The following is a 23,602-nucleotide window of genomic DNA, read 5'->3' on the forward strand; positions in this document are numbered from 1 at the left end:
ATCGTCAGGTCCCAAATACCATTCGTCTCGATTCACTCCTATTGAACATGCTCATGCACGTCTGCTGGAAGTCCAAGACCCTCACCCACAAAACCTCCCTTACCCCTTCCAACCTTTTCGAGGATGACCCCTACCCCGCCTTTCTTCCCCTACAGATTTATATGCTCTCCACGTCATTCTACTTTGATCCATTCTCTCTAAATGACCAAACCACCTCAACAACCTCTCTTCAGCTCTCTGACTAATACTTTTATTAACTCCACACCTACTCCTAATTTCCACACTCCGAATTTTCTGCATAATATTTACACCACACATTGCCCTTAGACAGGACATCTCCACTGCCTCTAGCCGCCTCCTTGCTGCTGCATTCACAACCCAAGCTTCACACCCATATGAGAGTGTTGGTACTACTATAGTTTCATACATTCCTTTCTTTGCCTCCATAGATAAAGATTTTTTGTCTCCACATATACCTCAATGCACCACTAACCTTTTTTCCCTCATCAATTCTATGATTAACCTCATCGTTCATAAATCCATCCACCAACACGACAACTCCCAAGTATCTGAAAACATTCACTTCTTCCATACTCCTCCCCAATGTGATATCCAATTTTTCTTTATCTAAATCATTTGATACCCTCATCACCTTACTCTTTTCTATGTTCACTTTCAACTTTCTACCTTTACACACATTCCCAAACTCATCCACTAACCTTTGCAATTTTTCTTTAGAATCTCCCATAAGCACAGTATCATCAGCAAAAAGCAACTGTGTCAATTCCCATTTTGTATTTGATTCTCCATAATTTAATCCCACCCCTCTCCCGAACACCCCTAGCATTTACTTCTTTTACAACCCCATCTATAAAAATATTAAACAAACATGGTGACATTACACATCCCTGTCTAAGACCTACTTTTACTGGGAAGTAGTCTCCCTCTCTTCTACACACCCTAACCTGAGCATATCCTCATAAAAATTCTTAACAGCATTTAGTAACTTACTATCTATTCCATATATTTGCAACATCTGCCACTTTGTTCCCCTATCCACTCTATCATATGCCTTTTCTAAATCCATAAATGCAATAAAAACTTCCCTTCCTTTATCTAAATACTGTTCACATACATGCTTCAATGTAAACACTTGATCTACACATCCTCTACCCACTCTGAAACCTCCTTGCTCATCTGCAATCCTACATTCTGTCTTACCTCTAATTCTTTCAATTATAACCCTACCGTACACATAGCTATTAAATGCGGTGCATGCAATGAAAAACTAACCTTTCTTAACATAATGTACAAAGTCTTAGTAACATGTTTGCTTGTAAATTACAGAATGGGTAGAGCTCCACTCATTCTGTGATTTCTCATTTGTCTGTGGAGACAGGACAGTATCCACAGAGGCAAAAACAGTACCGTCACTGTTGTATAGGTGTGAAGCCTTGGTTTTGAATGTTGCAGTGTTGTTGGAGGCAATAGACGTCATGTTTGTGCGCAATATGTGGTGTATATATTTTGCAGAGAACTCAGAGCTTGTAGATTGGAAGGTGTTGGAGTCACCAAAAGTATTATTCAGAGGACTGAAGAGGGGTTGGTGAGGTGTTTTGGATATTTAGAGAGGATGGAAAAAATAGGATGACTAAGAGGGCATATAATTATATCTTGGGTGGAGGGAGGGATGGGTAGGGGGTCATCCTCAGAAAAGTTGGAGAGAGGGAGGTAAAGAAAGTTTTGAGTGCTAGGGGCTTGGACATGCAGCAGCATTGTGAGAGCATGTTAGATAGGAGTGAGTAGAAGCAAGTGATTTTTATGATTTGGCATTCCATTGGAGTATGAGCAAGGAAACATTTATGATGGGATTCAGGGTAAACCTGGCTAGCCAGACTCAAATCTTAAACGTGAGCAGTACAATGCCTGCACTCTGCAGGAGGGGTGGGGATGTTCCTGCTTGGAGGGTCATCTGAATTGTGGTGTCTGGAAAGGCAGTAATTGAATTTTTTTTTGCTTGTGTTCAGTATCATTCTCTCACAGCAGTGTCCAGTAGTAGTCAGCCGTCAAACTGATCATCAGGCTTCCTTGAAATCTCCTCTCCATGATTGCTATATTTTGGTGAAATCATTCACTGGTGCTGTGTTTCACAGAAACTATGTGCTGGATCAAAACTTAAAGTTCATATTTGAAATCAGTGTTCCAGAATTAGAAGTACATATTTTTTTATGTGCACTGAAAAAATTGTTAGCCAGTGTTTCTGTCATTGGCATATGTTGCAGTACAAAATGAAGGCATGTAGTTAATTATTTTAGCACACTGGCTGTCTCCCACCAAGGTAGGGTGAGCCAAAAAAGAAGAAACACTTTCACCATCATTCACACTATTACTGTCTTGCCAGAGGCATGCTGATATTATAGTTCAGATGCCCCTCCAAACTGTAAATATCCTCACCTCTCCTTTAGAGTGCAGGCACTGTACTTCCCACCTCCAGGATCAAAGTCAAGCTAACAGGTTTCCCTGAATCCCTTCATATACTACGTTAACTTGCTTACACACCAACAGTTCGTCAAGTCCCAAAAACCATTCATCTCCACTCTTATCTAACATGCTCACACATGCCTGCTGTATGTCATTAAATGCAAGTGTGGTGTTGTCTCTTAAAATTAGTCATAGGATTTTTTGGAGCATATTAGGAGGGCATTTATTTATTTTTGTCCTGTCATTGTGTTGGTTTTTATATATAACCATTCAGTACATGTGTGGTGCATTTTTTGTCTATAATACCTTATTACAATAATAGGCTTTTCATCAGTGAAAAGCTGTAATGCATAATTTTAACTACTGATATTTCAGCTTTAGGGATCCATTGCATGGAACTGCTGCAATGTAATGCTTAGTTTCGGACGCTCCAGCACACACGACTATGCAATATGGATTTTCTAGTAAACTGGCCTTAGCATTCTTTTTAATTATTTAATAATGCAAATATATGCATTAAGTTTTGCATGTGTTTCAGAATTAATGTCATTTTTTCTTAAAGTTTTTAATAATAATGATACAGAATGCAAGTATTCCTGTTACTTAGGTATGAGCTTGTTGTCACCGGAAGTGATTGACATAAGCCACGATGGAGAGGAGAAGAGTAAACAGCTCACCTCTGAGGCTCTGGCAACTCCTGCCAATCTTTCCCATCATTATGTCATGATTCCAGCCAAGCTTAGGCTTGTCACATTAGCAGCATTTATCCTCTCAAAGTGTAAGGTTAGTACATATTATATTTACAGCACTTGTTTAAATTCTGTAAACACCTGCAAATACTATAAATTGTATTTTTTGTTAGTTTTGTATTCCAAAGGAATGCTACCTTAACCCTTTGACTGTCGCAACCCCCAATCCTGAGGTGTCTCCTGGTGTCGCAAAATTTAAAAAAAAAATATTTTTTTTCTTATGAAATGATAGAGAATCTTTTCCAGATTGTAATGACACCAAAAAAACGAAATTTGATGGAAAACTGACGGAATTATGCTCTCACGAAGTTAGCGACCTCGGCGCTGTTTACAAATCGGCGATTTTGCGCACTTTGAGCCCTATTTTCGGCTAATTCCATTGTTCCAGTCGCTCAAACTCATAGCTATTTATTTAGAACTCCATTTTTTCTATCGATTGAGTACAAGAAACTGCCCATTTACCGATTTCAACTACCTAATAATGTGGTCAGAAATTTGCAATTTGGCCAATTTCACGAAAACTAAAAAATATGACAATTTCAAAATAAGGTCCAGAATGAACAATGCAGACATTCCTGGCTCTAAAATAACATTTACTTTGCTCATCAGTCATGTCTCCAGGCCCCTCTGATATTACTCTTGCTCTCTATTTTGAATTTTTATTCAAACAAAAAATAGAAGACTTACTATTATGCAGACTACTGCAATACTGTAATTTTTTTTTTTTTTTTTTTCTTCAACAAGTCGGCCATCTCCCACCGAGGCAGGGTGACCCAAAAAAGAAAGAAAATCCCCGAAAAGAAAATACTTTCATCATCATTCAACACTTTCACCACACTCGCACATTATCACTGTTTTTGCAGAGGTGCTCAGAATACAACAGTTTAGAAGCATACACATATAAAGATACACAACATATCCCTCCAAACTGCCAATATCCCAAACCCCTCCTTTAAAGTGCAGGCATTGTACTTCCCATTTCAGGACCGTCCGACTATATGAAAAAAAACGCTTCTGAATCCTTCACTAAATATTACCCCCCCACTTCCAACAGATCCAGGTCCCAAGACCATTCCTCCCCCTTATTTCCTAACACGCCACGCACGCTGTTGGAAACCCCCCCTTTCCCCAAAAAAACCCCCTTTTTCCCCTCTCCCCTTTTCCTTTAACCCCCTCCCCCCGCCTTCCTTCCCAAAGATTTATATGCTTTCCATGTCATTCTACGGTGATCCATTCTTTTAAATGACCAAACCACCTCAAAAACCCCCTCTTCTGCCCCCCTGACTAATACTTTTTTAACCCCACACCTTCTCCTAATTTCCACACTCCAAATTTTTTTGCATAATATTTACCCCACACATTCCCCTTTAGACGGGACATCTCCGCTTTCCCAACCGCCCCCCTTGCTCCCTGCATTTCCCCCCAAGTTTACCCCCATATAAGAGTGGTTATAATTTATACTTTTTTTAATCTCCTTTTTGCCCCATAGAAAACGCACTCCACATATACCCCAACGCTTTCACTTACCTTTTTTCCTCATAAACCCAAAAGGGATTAACCCCCCCCCTTTCAAAAACCCATCCACACCCCAATTTTTTATAATTCTAAAAACATCTACTTTTTTCCAACCCCCTCCTCCCAATTTGATATCCAATTTTTCTTTTTTAAATCATTTGACACCTCATCCCCTTATTTTTTCTATGTTAAATTTTTCAATTTTTCCTTTTTTAACACTTTTCCAAAACTCACCCAAATTAACTTTGAATTTTTTTTAAAATTTCCCCATAACAGTATCATCAGCAAAAGAACCCAAAAATTTCCCCATTTTGAATTTATCTCTCAATTTAACCCCCACCCCCCCAAACACCCTAGCATTTATTTCCCCCTTTTTTACAACCCCATCTATAAATATATTAAAAAACCCAAAGGATTAACACCCCTTTGCCTAAGACCCACTTTCCCGGGGAAGAGTCTCCCTCTCTACACACCCTAACCTGAGCCCCCCACTATCCTAAATAAAAACCTTTACAGCATTTAATTTTTTAAACCACCATTCCATTTTATTTTTTTGCAACATCTGCCAATTGCTCCCTCCATTCACTCTATCATATCCCCTTTTCTAAATCCATAAATGCAAAAAAATTTCCCCTGATCTTTTTTTAAAATACTGTCTACAATATCCCTTAAATGTAAACACCTGATCTACAAAATTCCCCAATTCCCTAAAACCCCCTTGTTTTCCATAATCCTACACCTGTCTTTTTTTAAACCCTTTCAATTAAAACCCTCCTGCATTTTTCCGGGGTATATCGGGGTTTTTTTCCCTCAAAATTTTTTACAGTCTTTTTTGCCCCCTTTTTCCCTTTTATAAAAAAAGGGACTATAATGCCTTTTGCCAACCCTAGGTCCCTTTCCCCCTTTCATACATTTTTTAAAAACAAAAGTACCAACCACTCCAACACTTTTCCCCTGTTTTTTAACATTTCTGTCATGATCCCACCATTTCCAGCTGCTTTACCCCTTTCTTTTTTATTTAATGCCCAAACTTCCATTTTACTTTTCTCTCTTTTTCCCCAAAAGGATGGTATATTTCCTTTTGACCAGTGCAGGGAAATTACTCCCTTTGTTTCTTCCTTAACATTTAAAAGTTTTTCAAAATATTCTCCCATCTCCCCAAACCCCTTCCATCCCCCCCCATCTACTAACCCCCTTTTTGGGTTTTTAACTGAAAATCCATTTTTTTCCCGGGGTTTTTTAACTTGTTTAACTAAACCCAAAAATTTTTTTCATTTTCATTAAAAATTTCTGCCTCCCCCACCTATCATCTGCCCTCCTTTGCACTCCCAATTTTTACCTTTCTTTACCTCCAATACTCTGTTTTCTTATAACACTCTGCTTTGAAAAACCCTTCAAAGCCCCCTTTTTTCTTTTTTTTAAAATCCTTTACTTCATCATCCTTAATAAAATTACCCCACAACACCCCAACAGATCGCGGTCCCAAGTACCATTTTTCCCCCATTCACCCCTATCTAACATGCTCACGCACGATGCTGGAAGTCCAACCCCCTTGCCCACAAAACCCCTTTTACCTCCCCAAAAACCCTTTTTCCCGAGGACCAATTTTTCTCCCCCCTCCTTCCCTTCCCTATAGATTTAAAATTTTTTTTCCCATTAACCCTACTTTGATCCATTCTTAAATGCCCAAAACCCCCTCCCAACAACCCCTCTTCTGCCCTCTGACTAAACTTTATTAACTCCCACCCCTTTTCCTAATTTCCACCCCCGACTTTTTGCATAATATTTAAAATTTTTCACATTCCCCTTTTAAACAGGACATTTTCCACTGCCCCCAAAACCGCCTCCTCGCGCTGCTTTTACCACCCAAGCTTCACCCCCAATAAGAGCGCGGTACTACTTACAGGGGCCCCCCGGTTAACGATTTTTTTTACCCAGAAGTATGTTCAGGTGCCAGTACTGACCAATTTGTTCCCAAAGAAATATTGTGAAGTAGATTAGCCCTTTTCGGGACCCCCAAACATGCACGGAAAAAGCACTTTACATAAATACATTTCCCAAATTGGTCGATTCGAGGTAACCCAAAATGCGGGGGCCACTGTACTTTTACTTTCCCCTTCTTTGCCCCCAAGAGATAATTTTTTTCCCCACATATACCCCAACGCACATTTCCCCCTTTTTTTTCCCTCTTCATTCGTATGTTTAAACCCTTTCATCCTTCATAAACCATCCCACACGCCAACCCCCAACAAATTGAAAAATCCCCTTTTTTTCCATACTACCCCCCCCCAATTTAAATTTTCCAATTTTTTTTTATCAAAATTTCTTTTGGAAAATTTAATTACCTTATTTCATTTCTATGTTCATTTTCAACTTTCTACCTTTACAACTTAAACTCATCCACAAACCCTTTTTGCAATTTTTTTTTGGGAATTTCCCCCATAAGCACAGTATCAAGGAACTGTTTTAATTTTCCTTTTTTGGGAATTTGTTTCCCAAAATTTAATCCCCCCCCTCTCCCAAAAACCCTAGCTTTTTACTTTTTTACAACCCCCCATCTATAAATATATTAAAAAAAACCATGGGACATTACACACCCCTTTTTCAAGACCTATTTTTCCCCCCGGGGAAGTAGTCCCCTTTTCTACACACCCTAACCTGAGTTCACTTTTCCTCAAAAACTTTTACAATTTAATAACTTACCACCTATTCCATATACTTTCCCCCCCCACATTGCCCTCTATCCATTTCCAATATCCCTTTTTTCTAAATCCATAAATGCAAAAAACTTCCCTTTTTTTATTTTAAATACTGTTAAATATTTTTTTTTAAAATGAAACATTTGATCTAAACACCCCGGCACCCCAATTCTTGAAACCTTTTTTTTTGCCACCCGGGAACCCTAACATTCTGTTTTTCCCCTTCTAATTTTTTCAATTATAACCCTACCTTTTAATTTTCCTGGTATACCGAAAAACTTTTTCCCTTTTATAATTTTTTCGGCCCCTTTTGTCCCTTTTCCCTTTAAAATAAAGGAACAAACATCCCTCCCCAATCCCAGGTCCCTTCCCTTTCATACATTTTTTAAAAACAAAAGTCCCAAAACCACTCCAACACTATACCCCCCCTGCTTTTAAAAATTTCGGGTCATGGCCCCATCATTTCCCGTTCCCTTTCCCTTTCATTTTTTTTAATGTTAAAGTGACCCCCAAATTTACATTCTGCCTTCCCCCAAAAAAGATGGTATACCTCCTGACCAGTGCATGAAATTACGCTCTGTTTCTTCCTTAACTTTTAAAAAAGTTCCTCAAAATATTCTAAATCTACCTAATACCTCCATTTTCCCCATCTCCCAACTCCCCTACTCTGTTTTTAACTGACAAATCCATATTTTCCCCTGGGCTTAATTTGTTTAACCCACCCAAAATTTTTCTTTTTTTTAAAAATTTTTTGACAGTGCCTCTCCCACTTATTCCATCTGCCCCCCCCTTTTGCACTTCTGACCCCCCCTTTACATTTCTTTTATTTCATATACCTGCTCTTCTTATAAAATTTCTCCCTTTGAAATAACCCCCCATAACCCACCTTTTTTTTTTATCACACCCTTTACTTCATCATTCCACCAATCCCCCCTTCTTTCCTCCGGGCCCCCCCCCCCATAACCAAAAAATTTCCCGGGCCCTACATTCTAATACTGCTTTTTTAAAACTTTTCCCAAACCCCCTCTTCAACCCCTCCACTATTAAATCTTTGCCCCACCCACCTTTTTTGCCAATAGGTTTATTCCCCTAACTTCCTCCCCCTTTTAGTTTATACACTTTCACCCCCCCTTTTGGTTTGTTGTTCCCAATTCTCCTTTTTTTTCCCATCTACCTAAAACTCTAACTGTGGGCCAATTAAATAATATCCGATAAAATCAGTTCCCTCTATAAACAAAACATCCTGGAGCCTCCCCATAAACCCTTTTTATCCCCCAATAAAAATTTTCTAATAAACATTTAACTTTACATCATCCCTTTTATTTTTTTTTTATCCTCTTTTTCTTTTAAAATATGTAAAAATTAACCAAATTCTTTCTACACATAGCCCCCAATTAAAGGCTCCCTTTTTACTTTTCCCCCTTGGCCCCCCAAATTTACCTACTACCCTCCATAACATTTTTTTCCCACTTTGTTATTGAAATCCCCAACCACCATTACTCCCCACACTTTTATTCAAAAAATCCCCACGCATTCACCAACATTTCCCAAAATCTCTCTCTCCCCACACTTCTCTCCCCAGGTGGATACACGTTGTTATAACCCACTTTTACATCCAATCTTTTTTTTTACTCCACATAACTTGAATTAATACATTTTTTTCCCTCTTTCCTGCCATAGCTTATCCCCCTTTAACATTATTCACCCCCTTCTTTTTTGCCTAGCCCCCATTTGAAACCCTGACCTAATCCCATTTTTTCCCCTCCACTGAAACCTCCCACCCCTTCAGCTTTGTTTAAAAACCCGGGACATCCAGCTTCTTCCCCATTCATAAATCCACAATCATCTCTTTTTTTTTATCATCTGACAACATCCACGCAAAATTCAGATTCCCCCTTTAACAATTTTCTTCTTCTTATTCTTTTTAGTAATCTTTCCAGGAAAAGGGGGTTTCCAGCCCATTGTTCCTTTTATTTTTTGTTGATTTTTACAACACGCATGGTTTGGGGGAAAGATTCTTTTCCACTTCCCATGGATATAAAAAAGGGAAAAATAATAAGACCAAGAACTATTAAAATAAAAAACAAAGAAAACTTTGGGTGAGTGTGTATAAAAAAATGTGGGACATGTATGTGTATTGTGACCCCAATGTAAGTAGAAGTAGCAAGACATGCCCTGTAATCTTGCATATTTATGAGACAAAAAAAGACATCAGCAAAACCAACCCTCATGTAAAAAATCAAAGGCCTTTTCCCTTTTCACTACTTGGGAGGACGGGTATTCCCTGGGGGGTTGGGTGCCACCAACCTACTACATTTAATAATTTTAAAATTTTTATAAATAAATCAACCCATTCATGATTGATATTAGAATGGCTAGTTGACATTTATTGACAATGGCATCATATGCTTCATTTTTTAACATTGGAAAAATCTAACATTTCCTACTTTTTAGCCCATTTCAGGGTTTTTGTAAGTAAAAACAATCAAAAAACACCTCTATTTCTATAATATGTTTTCCCTTCTATCAAATGAGACCAAGAAAACGAGAATACAACCATAAAACTATACAAAAATAGACCACAAAGTCGGGGGAAATTTTTAAAAAAACGGTCGGGGTTTTTTTTTTATTATAATCATGGCCCCCAGGATTTTTTTTTTTATGGGTACACTTTACCAAAGACCATTTTTTTCAATTTGGGTTTTCCAGCTTTCCCCGCTTGATTTGAAGGCTTGACTTAGGGGTTTTATACGCCAAACACGGTACTTTTTAAGACGATATATACCGGCCCCCAAATCAAAGGGGTTTAAACCATTTTGCAGATAACTAACCGGGACAGTATTGGGCCCCAAAAGTACCCCAGACAGTGATTTAAAATTTGTTGGGAAAAATATTGTCCATTTAATTATTTAAAAAGTGGGTTTAAAGGGTTTACTGTAAACCACAATAGGGGAAATAGGGGAAACCCATTGTGATACATACAAATTTTCCAAACGGGTACCTTCAACGAACTGGCTGTATCCCTTAAAGGGTGGGGGGCCCAAAAAGAAAAAAGAAAGTTTTTTTTTTTTGTATATAACAGGAGAAGGGGGATTTTGCCCCTTTCCCCGTGCATTTATCCCCTAATATGCATGGCTTTGGAGGAAGAATTTGGGCCCCCTTTCCCCCTGAAGATAAATTAAAAAAAAGAGAACTAGTAAGAAAATAGAAGAAAAAACCCCGGGGGTGTAAGAAAATGTGCTTGTACATGCACGGAAAAGGGGACCCAATGAAGTAGAATGGGAACCACCCGAAAACCTGCATGTTTGAGGCAAAAAAAAGACATCAGCAACCCCACCATCAATGTAAATTAAAGGTTTCCATTTCACACCCACTGGCAGGATGGTAGTACCCCCCTTTTGGGGATTGCTTTTTCCCAAACCCCTTCCAGGTCCTACTTTTATCCACCTGCGTTATGTAGTGTGGTTACTCACGGAAACATTTTATTCCCCCTGGTGTTATGTAGTGGTTACTTTACTGGGACCTACTTTTCCACCCGGTGTTATGCAATAGTGGGCAAATTCCACTAACCGCTTTTAAGGGGACATTTTTTTAGGGCCCTTAGCTTTCTGCAACTTTCGGGAAAACCGTAGTGGACCTTCCCCAAATAAAATTCCACTAACTTTGGGGTCCTAAAAAAATTCATCGTTGTTGGTAGTCAAAAGCAATGCCCTTTTTAACAGGGATTTTATGTTCCCGTCTTGTTGGGGGCCACAGTCAGTCAGGCTTGGTATTGGCTGACCACGTAAACGTAATTTGTCAAACAGCAGGCAGCACTGGGGAAGGTTTTTTAAAGCCCTTTGGCCAAAAATCACCGGATGCATTTGTCACTTTTTATGAACAGGGAGGGTTTTTGTTTTGCCTGAAGGTGCTTTGAGGAGTCTGCAATAGCTGGGTTAAATTAATAGAGGCTTTCAGGCCATGGCTTTTGAGTCGGGGGAACCCATGTCCCCCCCGGGTGACTATTTTTCCCCAAGTCAAGGGATACAAAGGAGAAGACCCAGCCTTTCCCAAATCTGTTCCCCCAAAATCTTTAAAAATAAAAATAAAAGACCAGAACACTAAACTGGGAATTTTAGGGAGAGGTTGAAGGGCAGCAACCATCCAGTGAGGTACTACCGCCCCGCCAAGTCAGTGTAAAAAAGGAAAACCTGTATTTTGTTTTTCAATTTATTGGATTTGGGGGTCTTTTTTTGTCTCATAAAATGCAAGGGTTTTCAGGAGCCCTTTCTACTTTTACACTAAAGTCACACTTTCACATACACACAAGCATATATATACACACCCCCCTGGGTTTTTTTTATTTCCCTTTTTTAGTTCTTGTTCTTGTTTTTTTTCCCTTTATCTCCTGGGGGGGAAAAATTCTTCCCTCCGTAAACCCCGGGGTTTAAAAAGGCGACTAAAAAGCCGGGGCAAAGTAACCCCTTTTCCTGACAAATTAATTATTTTAAAAAAAAAATTTTAGTTTTTTGGGGCCCCCCCGCCTTGTTGGGGTATGGCTTTTGGTTTAAAAAAAAAACTGCCGAGCCTTTCATTGGGAAAAAATGGGTTTGCGCTAATTTGCTTTCTGGAATTTTTTTGGGTGTTTAGCAGTTTGGGTTTGCAAAAACTAATTTTTTAGTTAGGGGTTAGCAGTTAGTAATCTAACTTTTTGGTTTTTGCTGTGCCACCCCTGGGTTATGTAGGGGGTACCAGTTAACCCCCGAACCCCCTTGATATTATGTAGTGTTAAACCCGTAAAATTTTTTGTATCCACCTGGGTTATGTAGGAAATAATTTTTATTTACAGATGGCTACTTTACAATTATTTAAAACTTAAAATAATATGTGAATTATAATTTAAATGGGTTTCTAATTTGGGGAAAGTAATCAGTCTAGGTTTGTTTTGAGGGGGGTTTTTTTCATTTATTTAGTAAAAAGCACTGAAACCATCACTTAGGGGGGAAAAACAGAGCTCATTCTTCCTGATTTTTGGGATAATGTGTAGGGGGATTTTCTGGGCTTTAGGGGGGGAGGAAAGCATGCATTACATACTGGAAAAAAATAACATTAAGATCTTTTAAATTAAAAAAAAATTTTGTGTTTTTTCCCCGCCATATGCATATTTGTTTAAGAATTTATTATGCTTTCTTCCCCATCTGTACAGTAAATCTATACATGGGGTATTCCCCAATTTACCATGTGGACCAATGTGGTTCAACAAAAAGTAATGAAGATTCTTTGGGGAAATTGTTGGGAATGGACAATTGAGTTGGTAATTTTCCATGGGGCCCGGGGAAAAAATCTTTTTATCCCAGGGGTACCTATTTGGGAAGGCCGGGCACAGGAGTTTCACAGGAGAAGTGGGTTTAGAGAGAAGAAAATTTATGTCATGAGAATATGCAAAAGTTTAAAGAAATTAAGAATAGCATAGATGGGCTGAATGATATGCAAAGACTGGAAACCAGTTGAGAAACTGAGGGATTAGAGAACTTTCTTTCAATTTCAGACAGCCTTAGGAGAATTTAGTAGTCATGTTGGGGTTTTTCTTTTGGTAATTGATTTCTTTTAAAATTTTTTTGTTTTCAAACCTTTCAAAAGGGGAATTTGAATTTTGTGGGATGTGAGCATTTTTATATTCCTTTAAGTGCCCCCACACACACACACACACACACACACACACACACACACAGACACAAAAAAAAACACACACACACAACACACACACAACCCCCAAAACACACACACACACACACACACACACACACACACACACACACACACACACACACACACACCCACACACACACACAGGAAAAAACAAAAGTCAAGGACCAGGTAATCAGGCTAAGGAAGGAAGGAGGAGAGAAAAACAAGAAATGATCGTAATATGGGGAGGCCCCAACAAAAATTCAAAAAAGGGTTTTCACAGAGGAGACAGAAGGGGCCCAGAAAGACGGAGAGGGGGGGCAAAAACCACCATGTGCGGGACACAGTGCACGAAACCGAGGAAGAAGTGAAGAGGTTTTGAGTGAGCTAGAAAACCTGGCAAGGGGGCCAGATAACATCTCCTCATGGGTTTGAGAGGGGAGCAGGGGCTTTAAAAAATTTCCCCCAACAAAAATTATTCAAACATCTATCAAAGGAGATTGCCTGAGGATAAAACAGCAAATGGGCCCAATTTTTTAAAAAAGGAAAAGAATGAAGCTTTAAAAACCAAGCCCTCAGTGTCACTGACATGGCATGAAAAATAAAGGAGAAGATTATCGGGAAAGAGGTGGAACACCTAGAAAGGAACATCCATCAACAGCAGCCAACATGGTTTCAGGGACGGGAAATCCTGTGTCACAAACCTACTGGAGTTCATGACATGGTGACAGGGTGAAAGGGGAGAGAGAGGGGGGGGTTGGCATTTTCTTGACGGGAAGAAGGCGCTTAAACAGTTCCACAAAAATTGGTGCAAAACTGGAAACCAAGCAGGGATAACAGGAAGGCAAAAAATGGATCAGGGAATACGGCGGGAAAACCAGCAACGGTCATGGATGGGGTGTCAGGGGGGACCGTGACCAGCGGTCCCACAGGGGTCAGTCCTAGGACCGGCTTTTTTCGGGTATTTATGAACAAAATGACGGAAGGAATAGACTCTGAGGTGTCCTGTTTGCAGATGGGGGAAAAGGTTTGCAAAAATTTCACTGATCAAGACCGGGCAGAACTAAAAAGGGGATCTGACAGGCTGCAGACCTGGTCCAGAAATTGGGCTCCTGGAGTTCAATCCCACCAAGTGCAAAGTCATCAAGTTTGGGGGAAGGGGAAAAGAAGACGAGACGGAGTACAGTCTAGGGGGCCAGAGACTGGAAAACCTCACTAAAGGGAAAAGATTTTGGGGTGAGTATAAACCAGGCACATCTCCAAGCGAAATCAACCAAAAACTGCTGAAATATGGGCGCTTTAAAAAACCCCTCAGAAAGTTTCGAATTTTAATTAAAGAATCATTCAGGACCCTGTACCCCGGGGAAAGTTGGGGCCCATATTGGAGTATGGGGAAACCATTTTGGGAACCCCAACCTAGCCCAAGCACGAAAGAAACCGGGAGAAAGTGGGTTTGCAAAAAGACTAGTCCCAGAGCTAAGAGGGGTCCTAGGGGAGGGGTTTAAAGGGAAATAAACCCTGACGAACTGGGGGAAAGGAGAAAAGGGGGGACATATAAAAAACAAAAATATTTAGGGAATTGACAAGGTGGACAAAGACAGGAGGGCCCGAGAGGGACACAGTAAAAAGGGGGGACACATTTGGGGTTGGGAAGACACAAAAGGGGAATCATGGGGGATGAAAGATTTCTTCAGCCACAGAGAAGTCAGGAAGTGGAATATTTGGGGAAGCGATGTAGGGGGGAGTCGGGATCCATACATAGCTTTAAGCAGAGGTACAAGGTTTTCGGGTTGGGAGAGGTCCTAGTAGAAAAAGGGTGAAGAGGGGGGGGCCAGGAGTTTGGGATTTGACCCTGCAACCCCCAACTAGGTACAACTGGGTGAGTACACACACACACACACCCAAAATTAACTGGGGAAGGGACTGAGAAGGAACACTCCAGGGAAAGGGGAACCCAAAACACATCAGAGGATGCAATGAGTACAGGGGGAGGTAAAAAGGAGATCCGTGTTTGTCTATGGGCGACTTTTCCGGGGAAACTTTTGGATAAAGAAAGCAGGGGGGGAAAAGGATTGAAGATATCATGAAGGTGAAAGGCAGGGGACATGACCCAGTTGGAAATTTCGAGAATTGGGTGGTTCACAAAAAGGAATGGGCCTTTCAAAGAAATTTTTAAGGCAGAATAAACCCCTAACCATGATCCTGCGGGGAAAAGCAGGGTTGAGAGGCAAGCAGGAGTTCCGGGATTGATCGATAACAGAACACGGGGAGGGGAAGGAAGAAATAAAAAGAGAGAGTTCAAAAAAAAAGGAGAAAGGGGAAGGAAAGGGAAAAAGGAGAGCAGAATAACCCAGGATCAAAGGGAAGGAAAAGGCCCCCGGAAACACCGGGGGCAAAAGGGCCCTTTTTTCCACAAAACCCCCCAAGGAACGGGAACAATCCAAACCAACCATCACACACCGACCCCTCTGTTTCCACCCCGCACTAAAAGTTACGGTATTAGAACAAAAGGGAAGGGTTTGGTACAAAATGCAGATGGATTAACGAATAAACATGAGGAATGGCAAAAAAAGAATCAGGGGGAGAAGCCCCCGGACATCATAGGACAGAAAAAAAACTCATGGAGACAAAAGATGCAATTTTTCCCACCGGGTTTCCGATCATGGGGAAAGATAAAAGGGGCAGGGGAGGTGGGGTTCCCTCTGCTCGGAAAAACAGATGGAAATTGAAAAAGGGAAAGGGAAAAGGATGAGACGGGAAAGAGATCACATAGCAGGAACCCAGTCTGGGGAACACAAAGTGGTTAAAGCAGGGGATGTATAATCCAAACAGAACTGCAGGAGGCCAAGAGGGGGAAATGGGGAAGAGAGCAAAAGAAATGTGGGGGGCACACTTACTGAGGTGGAAGAAGATTTACCCAGCGGGACAAAGTTGCTGGTTAGGGGGGATTTCAACCACGGGGGAGTTTGGGACTGGGAAAACCGGGAGCCACAGGGGGGCCCCCGGAAAACATGGAGAGCCGGGATCAGGGGTTTTGGAAAACCCATCCCCAACATGTTTAAGGGACACTACCAGAGAAAAAGGGGGGAGGATGAACCAGCAAGATTGCCCTTTGGGGTTCACCCTGGGACCTGGGATATTGAGGACATCAAGATGAAAACTAGCGAAATTACGTGGGGTTTTGTGCTTTGGAAACATAGTAGAGCTGCAAGGGGGAGAATAAAAGGGGGTTGAATGGGAAAAGCCTGACTTAAAAAAAGGGGGCTAAATAGGGTTGGGGAAAAACTTCCAATGGAGGTCCAGTGGGGCAGAGAAAATGGCAGGAAAGCCAGGTAAATGAAATATTAAAAACAAAATGCAAGGGGGCAGTGGGAAAAGGTTATTCCCAACAACAGTAACAATAAGACCAAAAGAAAACCCCCGGTTTATCTGACGGTGTAAGGAGGCAAAACAAAGTCAAAGAGAATGGAAAAAAAGAAGGCAGAGAAACACTAAAAAAAGGGGGATTTTAGTCGAGAGCCAGGAATGAGTAAAGCATAGTAAGGGGGGGAGGGCCCAGCGACAGTAAGGGAAAACAATCTGAGAATTAAACTGACCCAAACAGTTGGGAAAAAGGGGGCCCTCAGGAGGAAGACAACAGTCAAAGACCCAGGTGATCAAATTAAGGGCAGAAGGTGGGGAACCCCAAGAAACACTAGAGGTATGTGGAGGGGTTGGGAAAGGGGATTTAAAAGTTTTCAGTAAAACAGGAAGGGTGGGGAAAACAGCACAGAAGGAACACGGGGGAATAAACAAACACAAAAACCCCCCAATTTAAAAAACAGAAGCCTTTTAAACGCTTGTCCATTTGGGCCATTGACAAAGTTTTAAGGGGGGATGACATAAAAAACAACTGAGGAGGAGGTAAGGTTTTTAATGACCTTTTTACACCCCAAAGGCGATGGGACTGACAACACTCCCCCGGGGTCCTTAGAGAAGGAGCAGAGATGTGTTTTAAAGGGTTTTAACCACAAAACTTCAACCCCATCCCGAAAATGGGCAACTACCTGAGAAAAAGAAGACAGCTAATGTAGTCCCCAAATTTTAAAAAAGGGGAAAAAAGGCAGGGAAAAAACTACAGACCTGTGTCTCTGACATGATTGTGTGGGAAAGTCATGGAGAAAAATTATCAGGAGGAAAGGGTCAACACCTGGAAAGCAACAAGATTATAAATGAAACCAGCATGGGCCCTGGAAGGCAACCCCTTTTATCACAAACCTCCCTGGGGTTTTATGACAAGGTAAAAGAAGTAAGACACGAGAGAGGGGTGGGGATTGCGCTTCCTTGGGGCTGGGAAGGCCTTTGGACAGTTCCCCCCAAGAGATTATAGCTTTGGGGGATCAGGCGCACGAAAAAGGGGGGGCACTGCAATGGTTAAGGGAAAATGACAGGGGGCAGCAAAAGCCCTGGAATTTAAAAAGGTATCACAGGGGCCCTTTTGTTACGAGCGGGCCCCCAGGGGTCAGTTCTAGGACCAGTGCTATTTTTGATATATGTGAACCAATGATGGGGAAAGGGAAAATTTTGAAGTGTCCCTTTCCCGCAGATGATGTAAATTGAGAGAAGAATTAAACCCACGAGGATGAAGCAGGACTGCAAAGAGATTTTAAAGGTTTGGGCATGTTCCAGCAACCGGGTTCTCTTTCCCCAAACCAGCCAAAAAGCAAAGGGCAAAGATTGGGGGGGGGCAAAAAAAGACCCCAGACAGAGTTTGGCTAGGGGGACAAAGACTACAGACCTCACTCAGGGGGAAAGGACTTTTGGGGGGACCATAACACCGAGCACATCACCGGAGGCACACATCAACCAAATAAACCCTGCAGCATACGGGCGCCTGGCAAAACCCCGAGAAAGCGCCCGAACCCTTTAAAAAGGGAAACGCTTTAAGACACGCCCCTTTTGGTAAAAAAAGGCCCATATTGGGGTTGCAGCACCAGTCTGGGAAACCCCCACCTGGTCAAGCACGCCCAAAGTTAGAGAAAGTACAAAAGGTTTTTAACAAGGCTAGTCCCAGAGCCAAGGGAATGTCGATTTTAGGAAAGGTTAAGGGAAATCGGGTCACCCCCCCCGGAGGACAAAGGTTGGGGGGAATGATAAAAGAATCGATACTCATGGGAATAGACAAGGTAAAGATAGGGTGTTTTTAGGAGGGGGCAAAGGGGCAAGGGGTCACAAATGGAAGGGAAAACTCAGATATCACAGGGATTAGGGGAAATATTTCTTCAGTCATAGAGTTGTTGGGGAAGTGGAAAAAGCCTAGCAAGTGAAGTAGTGGGGGGCAGGAACCATACATAGTTTTTAAGAAGAGGTATGACAAAACTCAAAAAGGGGAAAAGAGGATCCAGTAACAGTGAAGAAGGGCCCGGAACGGAAATCCACCCTGCAACCCAATTAGGGGAGTACAATTGGTGAGTAAAACAACCCCACACTCACACCCTCACACCTCACACACTACACACCCACACACCACACACACACACACACACACACACACACACACACACACACACACACACACACACACACACACACACTCACACACTTTACACACTCACACACACTCACACTCACACACACACACACACACACACACACACACACACACACACACACACACACACACACACACACTCCCCACCCTTCCCCACACTCAACCCCTTTACACACAACCACTTTATACCATGCACTCACACTCCCCACACCACTCACTACTTTCCCCTCTCTTTTTCTCTCTCTCCCCTCTCTCTCCCTCCCACTCTCTCACCTCTCCCTCTCCTCCTCCTCACCTCTCCCCCCTCCCACTCTCCCCACTCTCCCCCCTCACCTCTCACCTCCTCCCCCCCACCCCCACCTCCACCACCCTCACCTCACCTCCACTCTCTCTCCCCCCTCACCCCTCTCTCCCCCACCTCACCCCCTCCTCCTCTCCTCTCCTCTCTCTCTCTCTCTCCTCACCCCCCCTCACCCTCTCCCACCTCACCTCTCTCTCTCTCTCCCCACCCCACCCCTCCCTCCCCACCCCCCCCCACCTCCTCCCCACCCCCCACACCCCACCCTCACCTCCTTTACCCCCTTCCCCCTCCTCCCTCTCCTTCTCTCCTCTCCTTACACTCCTCACCCCACCATTCGAGTAAATGTCAGTGTAACAGACTAACAGGGGCAGCTGGTATTAAAAGGCAAGTGTTGATAGACAAGAGACTGTTTTGCTATGATTGTAATAATATTGGACAATTCTGTAACCTTTGGGATTTTATCTTGTGTTTGAAGTTCTTGTGTATAAAGGTCTGTTACATAGATACATTCATACATACTTTAAAAATAAATGAATAAAAATTATCCCATTTTTATTTGTTTTTTCATTAGTTTGGTGATGAGAGAAAGATGATTGTTTTTTTGCAACTCAAGATATGGGGGGATTATCATACAGCATTGTTTTCCAAGGTTTTTTAAGGTAAGAATGTATATATTTTGTTGTTTAAAAGGGGAACCCAATTTGCTTTTACTCTACCCTTTTAACCCTTTCGGGGTTTCCCAACATACCAGTACGCCACGCCAGGTTATTGATTTAGTAGTATGCGTAAATTCTAGTGCCTTCAAATCTAGCGAGAGAAAGCTGGTGGGCCTACATAAGGAAAGAATGGGTCTATGGTCAGTGTGCACAGTATAAAAATTCCTGCACACAGTTCATAATTAGAAAAACTTTGACCATCTTTTTGGTTTAAAACAGCAACTTTGCACTATTTTCTTATGATATTTATGGTTGTATTCTAGTTTTCCTGGTCTCATTTTATAGAATGGAAGACATACTACAGAAATTTAGATGATTTTGATTGGTTTCACAATGAAAAGTACCTTGAAATTTAGCTCAAAGTAACAGAAATGTTCGATTTTTGCTAAGTTCAAAAGTAAACAGATCATGCCATGCATTCAATGTACATCAACTGGTGAGTCTGATATTCTTTAACAAGTGCACTGATATTGTTTATACCATTTCTACACTAATGCAGTAGTCAGCATAACAGTAAATCTTCTATTTTTTGTGAGAATAAAAATTCAAAGTGGAAAGCAAAAGAAATGTAAGAAATGTAAGAGAAAATGTTATTTTAGTGCCAGGAATGTCTGTCTTGTTTATTCTGGACAGTATTTGGATTTTTTTTTTTTTTAACAAGTCGGCCGTCTCCCACCGAGGCAGGGTGACCCAAAAAGAAAGAAAATCCCCAAAAAGAAAATACTTTCATCATCATTCAACACTTTCACCTCACTCACACATAATCACTGTTTTTGCAGAGGTGCTCAGAATACAACAGTTTAGAAGTATATACGTATAAAGATACACAACATATCCCTCCAAACTGCCAATATCCTAAACCCCTCCTTTAAATTGCAGGCTTTGTACTTCCCATTTCCAGGACTCAAGTCCAGCTATATAAAATAACCGGTTTCCCTGAATCCCTGCTCACACTCCAACAGCTCGTCAGGTCCCAAATACCATTCGTCTCCATTCACTCCTATCTAACACGCTCACACACACTTGCTGGAAGTCCAAGCCCCTCACCCACAAAACCTCATTTACCCTCTCCCTCCAACCTTTTCGAGGATGACCCCTACCCCACCTTCCTTTCCCTACAGATTTATATGCTCTCCATGTCATTCTACTTTGATCCATTCTAAATGACCAAACCATCTCAACAACCTCTCTTCAGCCCTCTGACTAATACTTTTATTAACTCAACACCTTCTCCTAATTTCCACACACCGAATTTTCTGCATAATATTTACACCACACATTGCCCTTAGACAGGACATCTCCACTGCCTCCAACCGCCTCCTCGCAGCAGCATTTACAACCCAACCTTCACACCCATGTAAGAGTGTTGGTACTACTTTACTTTCATACATTCCCTTCTTTGCCTCCATGGATAACATTTTTTGCCTCCACATATACCTCAGTGCACCACTCACCTTTTTTAGTTCATCAATTCTGTGATTAACCCCATCCTTCATAAATCTGTCCGCTGACACGTCAACTCCCAAATATCTGAAAACATTCACTTCTTCCATACTCCTCCTCCCCAATTTGATATCCAATTTTTCTTTATCTAAATCATTTGATACCCTCATCACCTTACTCTTTTCTGTGTTCACTTTCAGCTTTCTACCTTTACACACACTCCCAAATTTGTCCACTAACCTTTGCAATTTTTCTTTAGAATCTCCCATAAGCACAGTATCATCAGCAAAAAGCAGCTGTGTCACTTCCCATTTTGTATTTAACCCTTTGACTGTTTTGGTCGTATATATACGTCTTACGAGGTACTGGGTTTGACGTATATACTATACGTACTCATAAATTCTAGCGGCTTCAAATCAAGCAAGAGAAAGCTGGTAGGCCCAAATGTGAGAGAATGGGTCCGTGTGGTCAGTGTGCACCATATAAAAGAAATCCTGGAGCATGCAGTGGATAATGATAAAAAAACTCCGATCATTTTATTTTTAATTAAAATGCCGAATTTGTGGTCTATTTTCGTATAGTATTTATGGTTGTATTCTCGTTTTCTTGGTCTCGCTTGATAGAATGGAAAACATATTATAGAAGTAAAGGTGATATTGGTTGGTTTTACTATAAAAAGAACCTGGAAATGGAGCTCAAAGTAGGGGAAATGTTTGATTTTTGCTGATGTTAAAAAAGTAAACAAATGATGTCATTGTCCAATAAATGTCCAACTAGCCATTTTAATATGCAGTCTAATATGCAGTCATTGACATTATTTGTACAACTATTACAATATTGTAATAGTCTGCATAACAGAAAATCTTCTATTTTTTGTTTGAATAAAAATTCAAAATAGGAAGCAAGAGTAATATCAGAGGGGCCTGGAGACGTGACTGACGAACAAAGAAAATGTTATTTTAGAGCCAGGAATGTCTGCATTGTTCATTCTGGACCTTATTTTGAAATTGTCATATTTTTTAATTTCCGTGAAATTGGCCAAATTGCAAATTTCTGACCACATTATTGGGTAGTTGAAATCGGTAAATGGGCCGTTTCTTGTACTCAATCGATAGAAAAAATGGAGTTCTAAAGAAATAGCTATGAGTTTGGTCGACTGCAACAATGGAATTAGCCGAAAATTGGGCTCAAAGTGGGCGAAATCGCCGATTTGTAAATATTGCCGAGGTCGCTAACTTTGCAAGAGTATAATTTCGTCAGTTTTCCATCAAATTTTGTGTTTTTGGTGTCATTACAATCGGGAAAAGATTCTCTATCATTTCATAAGAAAAAATAATTTTTTTTTTTTCGAAATTTTGCGAAACCAGGAGACACCTCAGGATTGGGGGTTGCGACAGTCAAGGGGTTAATTCCCCATAATTTAATCTCACCCCTCTCCCGGACACCCTAGCATTTACTTCTTTTACAACCCCATCTATAAATATATTAACCCTTTCAGGGTCCAAGGCCCAAATCTGGAGTCACGCACCAGTGTCCAAGAATTTAAAAAAAAAAATTTGTTATTTTTTCTTATGAAATCGTAGAGAATCTTTTTGTGAAGGTAATAAAACAAAAAGTACGAAATTTGGTGGAAAATTGACGAAATTATGCTCTCGCGAATTTTGATGTGTCAGCGACATTTACGAATCGGTGATTTTTGCCGACTTTGACTCCCATTTTAGGCCAATTACATTATTCCAATCAACCAAATTCTTAGCTATTTCACTAGTATTACTTCTATTCTATCGATTGAGCACAAGAAATCGCCAAGTCAACTGTTTCAACTACAAAATAAAGTGATGGGAAATTGTTAATTTGGCCAATTTAACACAAAGTTCAAAATATTCCAATTTCAAAATAGGGTCGAGAATAAACAATGTAGGCATTCCTGGCACTAAACTAACGTTTCCTCTGTTCATTAGTGATGTTTTGAGGCTTTACAAATAAATTCCATTTTTATTTTTATTCACATAATGAATTTTTATTCACACCAAAAAATAGAAGATTTACTGTTATGCAAAACTGTAATAATTGTATAAATATCATCACCATATTTGTGAATGTATATTAGACCCACCAGCTGACGTGTATTAGACGTGTGAGGTCGTTTGTTTACTCTTGAATATCGGCAAAAATTTAACATTTCCGCTACTTTGAGCTCAGTTTCAAGCCATTTCCAGTGCTAAAACCAATCAAAATCATCTCTATTTCTGTAATATGTCTTCCATTCTATCAAATGAGACCAAGAAATCGCAAATACAACTATAAAAAACATACGAAAAAACACTGCAAAGTTGCTGTTTTAATCGAAAAATCATGATTTAAGTTTTTTTCTCTCATTATACACAGTGTGCTGCAGGATCTGTTTTATGTGGTGCACACATACCACATAGATGTATTCTCTCATATCTAGGCCCAAATGTACCACTCACAGTTTATCAGAGTGAGCTGAGCTCATGGCG

At 40.8% G+C, this 23,602-nt stretch overlaps 1 protein-coding gene across 1 annotated transcript in view; it reads left to right on the plus strand.

Moving 5' to 3' along the window:
* LOC128688473 (ATP-dependent DNA helicase DDX31) overlaps positions 1 to 23,602 on the plus strand; it is a 90,210-nt gene that overhangs the window by 25,564 nt on the left and 41,044 nt on the right. Inside the window, exons 8-9 of the mRNA XM_070084751.1 lie at positions 3,089 to 3,264; positions 19,514 to 19,591. Coding sequence (XP_069940852.1) covers positions 3,089 to 3,264; positions 19,514 to 19,591 — 254 coding nt within the window. The remainder of the gene's footprint in view (positions 1 to 3,088; positions 3,265 to 19,513; positions 19,592 to 23,602) is intronic.

This window comes from Cherax quadricarinatus, chromosome 13 (assembly GCF_038502225.1).
Source record: "Cherax quadricarinatus isolate ZL_2023a chromosome 13, ASM3850222v1, whole genome shotgun sequence".
NCBI lineage: Eukaryota > Metazoa > Arthropoda > Malacostraca > Decapoda > Parastacidae > Cherax > Cherax quadricarinatus.